At 37.8% G+C, this 12,362-nt stretch overlaps 1 protein-coding gene and 1 long non-coding RNA gene across 3 annotated transcripts in view; both read right to left on the reverse strand.

Annotated features, from left to right (window-relative positions):
• LOC101894784 (prostatic acid phosphatase) overlaps nucleotides 1-12,362 on the reverse strand; it is a 32,584-nt gene that overhangs the window by 13,548 nt on the left and 6,674 nt on the right. For both annotated transcript variants that reach the window (XM_059129319.1, XM_020039484.2), the window contains exon 2: nucleotides 10,153-10,862. In XM_059129319.1, coding sequence (XP_058985302.1) covers nucleotides 10,153-10,320 — 168 coding nt within the window. In that variant the 5' untranslated portion in view covers nucleotides 10,321-10,862. The remainder of the gene's footprint in view (nucleotides 1-10,152; nucleotides 10,863-12,362) is intronic.
• Nucleotides 6,360-7,717, reverse strand: LOC131805751 (uncharacterized). Its single transcript, XR_009343810.1, has 3 exons — nucleotides 7,249-7,717; nucleotides 6,741-6,932; nucleotides 6,360-6,513 (listed from the first exon to the last, which is right to left on the reverse strand). It is a non-coding gene; the product is annotated as an uncharacterized LOC131805751 (long non-coding RNA).

A 12,362-nucleotide genomic window follows, 5' to 3' on the forward strand; every position in this document is an offset into this window, starting at 1 on the left:
TTATTTTGCATTTGATAACGTTCGGCATAATTAAACTCTAGCCTGCGTTTTGGCTCTCATAAAAATTAAATTAATTTGCATATTTACTAAATTAGAAGCGATGCGAACGAACGACAGTTTTCAATTCGCTGTCACTTTGATTAGAAATCTATGCAAATGAAATCAATGCTTTATTTATTTTGTGTTTTTTTTCTCAACTTTTTTTTTGCCTCATAAATTTACAATGGAATTGGATGGGATTTAAATTGTAAGAGATAGGAATCAAATCAAAAAAATTAAATTGTTATATTAAATTAGACAATTCTATGGGGTGGTCGGAAGCGATGTGTACGCACAATATCATTAGTATTGATAGCCCTAAAGCGAGGTTTTTGATACGGCTGGGCAATATGAGGTGAGAATTTCTGAACTACCAAGAGATTATTTGTTCCCATATATCCGCCAAAAATCAAATATTGTTTATGATGGTTCAATAATTTAAGGCTGGCTAATATGGGTCTTTAAAGACATCAAATAATAACTCTACACATTTAGCATAAAAATCTTTTGCCTTGAAGTCGCTATTTGCGAGAGGCACCAGGAGAAGATGCTGTTTAGAAAATTTGTAATAATAAAAAGTTAGTAACATGTAATTAATATTATATTGCATTTATTGCTAAAATCCTAAGTTTAATATAGGGTGATTTTTAAGAGCTGTAGGAAAGTTGAAGATAATTTAATGCAAACGTTAAACACGATTGTGCCTCAAATGGTACATCCGCTTAGATCAATTTTGAAATACTCTTTCCAACATTTCGAATAAAATACAGACATGAGCTTTAACTTTTAAAAAAACTGTCTAAATCGTGTCTTAAATCGCACGATCTAGAGTCTAGACGGCCAATTGACCGGTCTCCAAAGTCAAATAAAATGTTCACAGAACTCGCCTCTTAATAAGTCTATTGTTACGAGTGCAGTCTGGCATGTGATACCATTTTGTTGAAAAATTGCAGTAGCGTTCACAGTTATGTTACTATTGACAGCATCTTTGAAGAAGAACGGTGCAATGATGCCACCAGTCCATGTATCCTACCAAACTACAACTTTTCCGGGTTTTTTCAGCTTTTTCAATCCTTTTGCTTGATCTTCACTCCAAAAACCGACAATTTTGATTAGTTACGGAATAACTCTAGTTTAGTAAAAACACTCGGATATCTTTGAGGTAGGTATTTATACCCTGATTGTGGGAAAGTGTGTTTTTTTCTGTTATAACACGTTATAACTTACACTACAACCTTTTTAAAATTCTATAATCTCTCCTAGATCCAGAGATATAGATCTTTAAACCCGGACAACCTTTTTAGAACATTCAGTTTATTTTTTCTCAATTTAACGCTGTCTTAGGTAGACGGTCTTCGGTAGGGGCTTGAGATCCTCTGGGTATGTCCAACACCGGCTTCGCGAACCAAAGTTTTTCTAAATTGGATGCTGTTTTCGGGATCTGAGAGTCTCCCTTTTTGACTACTTCCAACACCGGCTACGCGATCCAAAGTAATTCTAAATTTGATGGTGTTTTAGGAAGACGGGTATTTGAGATTTTCTCCTTTGGCTACATTCAACACGGACCGGGGCTTGAGATTTTTATACCCTACATCACAAGGTGATCAGGGTATTTTGTCTTTGTGCATTTGTTTGTAACAGGCAAAAGGAAACGAGATAGACCCATAGTTCCTTTTGATGATCTGCATAGAATCACATTCTGAGTCAATTTATGCTTGTCCGTCCGTCCGTCTGTCCATGTATTCTTGTGAACAAAATGCAGGTCGCATTTATTATCCGATTGAGATGAAATTTTCCAAACAACATTTGTTTGGCCCAAGGACGAATCCTATTGAAATTGGAGATAATCGGTAAAAATATATAGCTCCTATATATATCTTCGTCCGATTTGCCTTTTATTGTGCACCAAACGTGTAATATCAGCCCGAATAGTACGGAACTTTGCACATTCAACCAAATTAGGCCTAAAAATAAGCATGCCAAATTTGGAAATCGGTTCAGATATAGCTATAGCTCCCATATATATTGTTCATCCGATTTGTTATTTTTGTCCTCCGCAGCCGTAATATGCACTCTGTAACAACAATATTTGGGGAAATATATCAACTGCAGCTCAGAAATACCTTTGCTAAATTTAATCGAGATCGGTTCAGATTTGGATATAGTTCCCATATATATTTTTATCCGATTTCAAATTAATTTCGCACCAAATGGGCAATACAAGTCCGAATTTAAAAGATACAAATGCTTCGGCGTATTTAGTCCTTTAAATTTAAAATTATAATTATAATCATAGGGTGTAGGATTGAATTCTCCCATAAAAACTTTTAAATGTTATGTGGAGCTCAAATAAATTAGCAAAGTGGTGTAGGGTATCATAAAATCGGCCGAGCTGCATTTGATATATTTCCCCAAATATTGTTGTTACAGAGTGCATATTACGGCTGCGGAGGACAAAAATAACAAATCGAATGAACAATATATATGGGAGCTATAGCTATATCTGAACCGATTTCGATAAAATTTGGCATACTTATTTTAATTTGGTTGTATGTGCAAAATTCCATACCATTCGGGCTGATATTACACGTTTGATGCACAATAAAAGGCAAATCGGACGAAGATATATATATACCGATTATCTCCAATTTCAATAGGGTTCGTCCTTGGGCCAAACAAATGTTGTTTGCAAAATTTCATCTCAATCGGATAATAAATGCGACCTGCATTTTGTTCACAAGAATACATGGACAGACGGACGGACAGACGGACGGACAGATGGACTGACATGCATAAATCAACTCAGAAAGTGATTCTATGCAGATTTATGAAGAATAAATTTGTCTTTTACGTCTTTCTCATTTTATGATGCGTTGGAGAAGACTATTTCATAATTTCACTATAAAACAGCTTTAACCCTGAAATGTGTATTTTTACATTTATGAGTTCATAGGTTTAGATAAGATTTAGACTTTTGATGTGTTTATTCAATTTTGTAAAAGCGATTCCGCTTAAATGTGGTTTTTAAGCATATTTTCGAAAAAGGACCAAAAAGACACATTTGCTTGAGGGTTATCAACCAAATTACTTATACTTATATACCTAATACATATTGTGTTTTTATCTGCAATACTGCCGTGAAGACACTATATACCTAATATCAAGGGTTTCCAAGGAATCTTAATGTTAACATTTAAAAAAAAAAAATCGATTAGGGTAGAGCTTTCCCCCTCTTCTTAAGTAATATTGTCATGTAAACTTTTAAAACGCACGTGTCTTCTGTTTTAGCTCTTATTATAATATTTTTTCTTCTTTAACAAAATCAATTTGCATCTCAATTTTGAAAATTTTACAATTATCACGAGCACAACAAAGCAGAATGTCAAACACCCAATTCGAAGAAAACATACGTGATTTTAGGGTTACTTTACTCTCATCAGAGCAGCGTGTCAAATTGCAGATTAATTTTTGTTTTCACTTTTCACTGTAAATAATCATCAAGTTCAAGGTAAACATCGTTTACAAATGTATTTAAATACATATGGATTAACGACGATTTTATAAAGCAGTGTATGAAGATCGCAGTGTTGAATTGAAATATTTAATGGGAGCTGATTTGAAATTTGAAATTTGATTACGTTTTTTAATGCCTGAGTACTGTGTGAAGAAAATATTAAGCTTCAAAAATCAAAACTGGAACGATTTTTGATAATCAATGCATATTAGGTGAGCGCATCAAAATATTCTTTCATATATAACGGTGTGGCCGCAGGGGATTAAAAACTGACGAATAGTTAGCTTAATTTTTAACTTCAAAATACCAAAGAAATTTTTATTCAGTATTATAAAAACGATTATTGGGAAATAAAGGAAATAGAGGCAGCTCAACCTTTTTCACAATTTTAGAAATTTTCGGTTAAGATAAATCGGAATCCGTGCATTTTTAGGTACACCAAAAAGCCTTCAAAATGTTTCATTTTGAAATTTACAGAGGAGGATATTAGTAAAGCCATTGCACAATGGACCGATTTCCAATTTTTCTGTTCCAAACTGTAGAGGTAAAAAAAAGACGCGTGTATTGGCGTTTTGAAAGTATACATCGAAAATTAATATAAATAAAGGGGACAAGTTCCCCCTCTTCAACACTTTTGGACATTTTCGGATTAAGATTTTTCGCAATCCATGAATTTTAGGACTATAGAGACTTCGGCAATACTGCAGGTATATATACAAGGAAGTGGACGGAAGAAAACAGCAACATTAGCAAAAATGGTTCGAAAATTAAAGAAGCGACTTCATCGGAACCCGCGTCGCAGTGGCCGAAAAATGGCTCGTGAGCTGAACATATCGCAACATTCCATTGAGCAAACATTGAATAATGAGCCTGGGGTAAAGCCATTGAAATTCCAAAAAGTGCAAGAACTTACACCGCAACAGAAAGATATACCTTAAAAGAGCTAACGATGGGCTTCGCTTGGCCAAAAGTGTTGAACTGCCGAATTAGATTTCCCCGATGAGAAAACATTCGTTATCCAGCAGTTTGTAAACAAACAAAATGATCGGGTTTACTGCCAAAGAGGTCAGCTGAAAATGTGGACCCTTGGAGGGACATCAGAACTCAAGCGCCGGCCATGGTGATGGTGTGGGCCTCCATAACAGCCGATTGTCGCTCTCCGCTAGTATTAATAGCTCGTACTAATATTCTGGAGGGTGTATTAAAGCCTTGGGCACGCATACATTTTGGCCGCAGACCTTGGATATTCCAGCACCATCGCACTCAGCACGCGCCACCCAATAGTGATTACAAAATGAGGTTCCTCGCTTCATTTCCAGCGCACAATGACCACCAAAATTTCCGAATACCAATCAATTGGACTATTGGGTCTGGAGTATTTTGGAAAGCAAGGTCGGCACTAATAAATACCAAAGTGTCGATCGCCTCAAGCAAGCGCTACGCCGGGAATGGGTCAAAATACCGCAGAGCAACATTCGGGCAGCGTGTAACGGTTTCATTGGCCGTTTGAAGGTCATAATTCATGCCAAAGGTAACCAATTCGAACAAATCTAAACTTATTCTTAAATTTGATGCTATTTCGGACATTTTTTGCTTTCATTCAATAAAATTAAAAAAAAAAGTTAAAAATTATGGCGTTTGACTTTGTTGCAGTTTTTTATCTCACCCTGTATATGTGAATTCCCGGGATTACAAGGAATCTTAATTCGAAAATTATAAAAAATGGATGAGGGGGAGATCAAAATACAGGCAAACCTGTTTTCTTTTTAGCCCTACTATAATAATTTGTAGGATTTTCGTTTGTAGGACCACCACCACCACTCGGTCATACGCAGTCAGCAAGGCGACAACAGCACTAGCCAGCAAACGCAGCATTCATTGGGCGCGTGGTGAACAAAGTACTTTTCGTTGGTGTGCTGTTCACAGCGTAAGGCTAAAAATTCGCAATGACTTGGTTGAACCGGTCACATATAGCGTTCGGTTTTAGGTGCGATGAGGGGAGGCTCGCTACTGCAGGAGCTTGCCAAAGGGTAGCTAGTGATTTTTCTAAAGATCATCGGCCGTCCTCCGACTAATAAAAGCGTTAGTCGGGAATACTTTTTCCAAGACTGGCTCTCATTAATTTGAGTGGCTGGTAATTCATTTACACAGGAGTTTCGGCTCGCTGTTCCACAGGAACTTCGGTTCGCTGTTCCACAGGAGTTTCGGCTCGCTGTTCCACAGGAGCTTCGGCTCGCTGTTCCACAGGAGCTTCGGCTCGCTGTTCCACAGGAGCTTCGGCTCGCTGTTCCACAGGAACTTCGGTTCGCTGTTCCACAGGAGCTCCGGCTCGCTGTTCCACAGGAGTTTCGGCTCGCTGTTCCACAGGAACTTCGGTTCGCTGTTCCACAGGAGCTTCGGCTCGCTGTTCCACAGGAGTTTCGGCTCGCTGTTCCGTATTATAGTCAAACGTTGGTAGTGGAGTAGACGTAGTTAGAGAATCGTAGCAAGGCTAGTTACCTCGCCCCTGTAGCCGACCCGAATAACAGAAACCCGAGCTGCCGAACGAGCCACGATCCATCTACACAGCGTAACGCATCGGTTGCCGAATCTACCCTCAACGAGCTGTCGAACACGAACGAGCCCCGAACCATCTACACGAACGCATCGGTTGCCGAATCTACCCTCAACGAGCTGTCGAACACGAACGAGCCCCGAACCATCTACACGAACGCATCGGTTGCCGAATCTACCCTCAACGAGCTATCGAACACGAACGAGCCCCGAACCATCTACACGAACGCATCGGTTGCCGAATCTACCCTCAACGAGCTGCCCAACCAGTACGAATGTCAATCCGCTCACGAAGACCTGGACAGCTGTTCCCGATTACCCTCTAATCGTCAACAACCCTCATCACCCGAACACCAACATCGTAATTCCTGATCATCGACAACCGACGACCACAAGTTCCCGATTACCTTCAAATCGTCAACGAACACAAGTTCCCGATTACCGTCAAATCGTCAACAGACCGCATCACCCGAACACAATCATCATAATTCCTGATCGTCGACAACCGACGACCACAAGTCCCGATTACCTTCAAATCGTCAACGAACACAAGTTCCCGATTACCTTCAAATCGTCAACGAACACAAGTTCCCGATTACCTTCAAATCGTCGACGACCACAAGTTCCCGATTACCTTCAAATCGTCAACGAACACAAGTTCCCGATTACCTTCAAATCGTCAACGAACACAAGTTCCCGATTACCGTCAAATCGTCAACAGACCGCATCACCCGAACACAATCATCATAATTCCTGATCGTCGACAACCGACGACCACAAGTCCCGATTACCTTCAAATCGTCAACGAACACAAGTTCCCGATTACCTTCAAATCGTCAACGAACACAAGTTCCCGATTACCTTCAAATCGTCGACGACCACAAGTTCCCGATTACCTTCAAATCGTCAACGAACACAAGTTCCCGATTACCGTCAAATCGTCAACAGACCGCATCACCCGAACACAATCATCATAATTCCTGATCGTCGACAACCGACGACCACAAGTCCCGATTACCTTCAAATCGTCAACGAACACAAGTTCCCGATTACCGTCAAATCGACAACAGACCGCATCGGCCGAACGCAATAATCGTAATAATCTGATCGTCGACGACCGACGACCACAAGTTCCCGATTACCTTCAAATCGTCAACGCAAGCGTCACCCGAACGCAACATCGTAATTCCCTATCTTCTTCACAATCAACCTCCGACGGTCATCCCCGAGTATCCGATCGTCGACTAGCCACTCATATCAACCACCCGAGTATTCATTGCGTACACCCGACATAATCACTCCCGATTGTTCACGAATCGTACACCCGCCTGCCTACGATACGAGTCAACATCGAATCCCCGATCACCAATTAAGCATCATCACCTTGGAGTCACGAACATATCCGAAGTCCATTTGCCATCCTATATTCAATACTTATCTTATCGTATTTCAACCCGAGTAGATTGTAATCTAGAATTAAAGATCAATAAAACATCCGATATTTACCCCCAGGAAAGGGAGAAATCTACTCTTATTATTTCATAAGGTTTAGTGGGTCCTTATGGCGACCCTGGGTACAGCTGAGCTTACCTCAGCCGACGAGAAAACCACGTTACACCTCCTTAGAATTCAAAATGTACAATATGTTCAGTTTGATAAAAATTTTTAGATCAAAACTATATGCCACGTACAAAAATTTTAGACGTTCAAGTTTTTAGCTTTATCCCTTCACCCAAAACCAATTTTGGTAGCATTTAGTACTTTTCAAACAATTATAATACTCAGATACCAACATAGACCTCAATATCAAATTTGAGGATTCCAGACCTTTTCCTTCACCCAATACCAAAATATAGTACCATTTAGTACAAACATGGAACGCATTTCCAAACCACAGCTACTATCGGTAATCTTAATATCAAATTTCAGCATTTTATTTCCATCCTTTCAACCAATACGGAATAAAGTACCATTCAGTACCTTTCGTACAATTGTAGCACACATTTTCGAAACCTTCTCAATATGTCCAGGCTACACATGAACAGCGACCGCAATACCAAATTTCTGATTTCAAGCACTACAATACCAAATTGTACAAAATATATATCGTACTATTCGTGTACTTGTTGTACCCATTTCCAAAACCACTTCTTTATCACAAACTACCACCAACAGGAACAGCAATACAAAACTATAAATTTCAGCTTCATCCGTTCACCCCAAAACAAAATGGTTCAAAATCTATGGCTAGCAAATATTGTCCATTCTAGAACGTGACCCCAGTCCTGCCTAAATATATCGGGTACTCCCAGATTCGTATTCTATTCAGATTTGGCACATCTCAATATTTCCATACACAAGATCTGTTATAAAGATGGTTAAGATCAGAACATTTCTTCTGATATCACCCCCCACAAAGGGTTAAAGTTTTGAATAACCAAAACGATTATAAAATCCGAAATAAGAATCCGGATTTCTCCATATTTTACTCATCCCATTACTTCTACTAACACAAGATCTGCTGTGAAGATGGGTACCTCCCCCACAAAGAGACAAAAGTTTACATTTCCATGAAGCTCATAAAACGCGAAATTAACATTCTATTCCATTCAGACTTGGGACATGTTAATACTTCTATCAACACCAGATGTGTTGTAAAGATGGGATAAATCAGTCCGTTCCTTCTAGTATCTCCCCGCAAAGGGCAACATTTGTAATAATCACAACGCATGTCAAAATATATTTTAATAATCCAACATTGGGTGAGGGTGTACGGTGTACAATCGGCTAAACCGACACATACTTTTATACCCTCCACCATTCTATGGAGGGTATATTAATCTTGTCATTCCGTTTGTAACTCCTCGAAATACTCATGTCAGACGCAACAAAGTATATATATATTCTTGATCAGCGTAAAATTCTAAGACGATTTAGCCATGTCCGTCTGTCTGTCTGTTGTAATCACGCTATCTTTCGAACAAATTGAGATAGAAGTCTAAAATTTTGCACACATGTATATTTTGCATGTAGGTCCAAGTTATCATATAGCCCCCATATAACGGTACCCCCCGATATTCGGTATTTTGGTGATTTTAGCGACATTATTTACCGGGATTGTTTCAAATTTCGCATGTGAAGTTCGTAATGTATACTTCAGCCCATGCCAGAAAATTGTCTGTACAGGTCCACGCCTCCGTATAGCCTCCATATAACGGTACCCACTATATTCGGTATTTTGATGATTTTAGCTGCATTATAAACAGATTTTTCTTCAAGTTTCGCATTTAAATATTGTAATAACTTATGACAAAAGTTGCCTATGCAGGTCTACGGCGTCGTATTTTTAAGATTTTAACAGAATTTAAAACTGATTTTTTTTTCTTTTTTGGGAAATTGCCAAATTTGTGCCAAATGGTGGAGGATATTAAAAGTTTTTTTTTTATTTTCGACCCTTTCAGCACTTTTTCTTACTTTCCTCAAACAATCTCTTGCAAAAAATATGAAAAAATTATTTGTAATGTTCTATTATTCTAATTCGTAAATTGAAATTCAATACGCATTTTATTCACGCTTAGAATACAAGCGATAAGCTGGTGAAAAATCATATGCGGGTTATTAATAGGTAACCTTGTTCCGCACATTTTTAGTCTAGTTCAAAACGGCGCCAATGATGATGATCAACTACAAATGCTTAAAAACGAACAAAGTAAACATAATTCCAAAAAAGTGCATTAAAATTTTTCAAAACTGATAAGAAAATCCAACTGATGTGTGGGTCACAAAAAAAAAAAAACGGAAAAAAATCTAGACGTCCTAATGTCTGCCATGGCTGGCTTTGGTCAGCACGAGACTTGTGAATGATGTGATGCATCATCGATTCAATGGAAAAGCTTTGACCACAACTAATTTTGGAGCGATAAGCGACTACACAGCAGCTGTCAATAGCATCGCAACTGCTCACCAAATCAAAGTTCTTCTCCGGTACTCCGTTCAATAGTCGACTACATACACATAAATGCTATCACTTATAAATCAATACTTACCACATGCAACAGCTCCAATGTTGACTGATCCGTGGAGCCGGCCGTCGATGGCTTGACAGAATCGGCAGGAGCACCGAATAATCCCAAGACGGCTAATATTAATGCCAGTATAGAGACGGTAGCCGTCATTGCGAGACAAAGTTTTCGAGTGAAATGTGAGCGAGCCATAATGATTAGAGGTATTTTATATTTTTAATTAATTCAAATACAAATACGCCGAGCGAAAACACAATACAACAGCAACAACAACAACTCCACCGCCAGCGACAACGCACATGTGAGGCAGCGTCACGAGAAACAAAACACAACTTTAACGCACACACAAACTCACGTTCGATCTCATAAAGGTTTGTTTCACACACATCGAGCTTCGAAGCGAACCAAAAAAAAAAGAACCGAAATTTGAGGAAAAACAATAACAATTTGACAGAATTTTATAATGTTTCCGAAAAATACTAGTTTTGTTTTTATGGTGTCGTTGTTGTTTTTATTCTTCTGGTTACTACGCTTTTAGTTTTGAAATTCATAGCCCAAAAGCGATGATCAGTTTGTGTCTTCTTATGGTTGTTTCAAGTTTTGCCGTCGTTTGAACGAACATTTTTTATTTGAGTGTAATTTGTTATAATTTGTATTGTTTTTTATTATTTTTTTCGTCTAGCTTTTGTTTACATCATTGGTTTGCTGTTTCCCTTTTGAACTTCATTCCGAACCTACAATTAAGACAAACTTCGTAAATTAATTATCGTTTCAAACTTGATTTATAAATTTTGAGAATATTAATTGATGGATGGGCGGCTGAGAGTTTGGACATAAATTAATTATAAAACTTAATAACGAATTTATATAAAAAAAAAATATTATTGGCAAAAAAACAAGAACATAGAGGAATGTATATCATAAAAACAAGATATCTCTTTAAGAACAACATTTTAAATTAGATATATGTTAGTCTTTGTAACTGGGAAATAAAGGAACATCGACGCAGAGTAGATCAGAATCTTTTTTCCTAAAAATTCAAAATTCTGCAACTTTTGGTGGGAAAGAAATATCCCCAAATTTATCCTTCTTATGGGCAGAAAAGCTTTTCTACAATTTATATTTTTCAACTTTTGTATAAAATCGATTTTTATTATCGATGATTATTTATTAAACAAATGCAAAAAAAAAAAAAAAAAAAAAAAAAATACCGACTATTTGATACCCTACACCACTATGAAAATTTAGTAGAGCTCCCATAAAAAATGTATTTGAAGTATATTATACCACCTATCAACATTTGGCTTTGGAGCAGTTATATTTTGGTTTCAGAGGGAACTAATGTATGGGAGACATGTCCAATTCTGAATCGATTTTCACTAAATTTGACGGAGACATATCATTATTATATACCAAATAGCAATGATATAGAGTGTAGGATATCACTTTGAGAAGAATTATATTAAAAAACATATATATCGGAGCCGAGTTCCTCAAAATTGAAACGTACATCCCGAAATTCACTCCATTTGGGCTGATAATAGCCATTATTTGCACAACAAACATGAAATCGGATTAGGATATATGTGAGAGCTATATCCAAATATTAGCCGTTCACGGAAAAAATTCGCAAAGGTATTTCTGAACTCTATAAGATATCTGGATTACGAATGTAAGGACTTAAACACCAAATCGAATGAAACATATATATTGGAGCTACAGCTATATCTGAACCGATTATTGCCAAATGATATGATGTACTTGCTTCTAGACTGAATTCCGTTGGATGTATCAAAACACAGGTCATTTGGAATGATATTGGCCATTTGGTGCACAATTAACCCGAAATCGGTTGAGCTATATCCAAATCTGAAGCGATCTTCATACAATTTGGCAGAGGTATTTCCGGGCTGTATCTGATATCAAACATCATTCTTGTAGAATGCATATAACGCTTGTGAGGGATTTTAAACCCCAAATCGGATCGATTTGGGGTTTAATTTGAAGTACTGGTTTATAGGATGAATTTAACCGTAGTGACAAAAATTCAGTACATTTGGGCTGATATAAGCACAATAAACCTGACAGAGTTATTTTCGATATTTTTGTCCAGTACCGAATATCATTCTTCTGGAGTGAAAATTACGCATGTGAGGGACTTTAACACCAAACCGGATGAAACATATATATGGGAACTATATCTGAATCGATTTTCACCATCCGATACTCCCTTC

Source organism: Musca domestica, unplaced genomic scaffold (assembly GCF_030504385.1).
Source record: "Musca domestica strain aabys unplaced genomic scaffold, Musca_domestica.polishedcontigs.V.1.1 6, whole genome shotgun sequence".
NCBI classification, from domain to species: Eukaryota; Metazoa; Arthropoda; class Insecta; order Diptera; family Muscidae; genus Musca; species Musca domestica.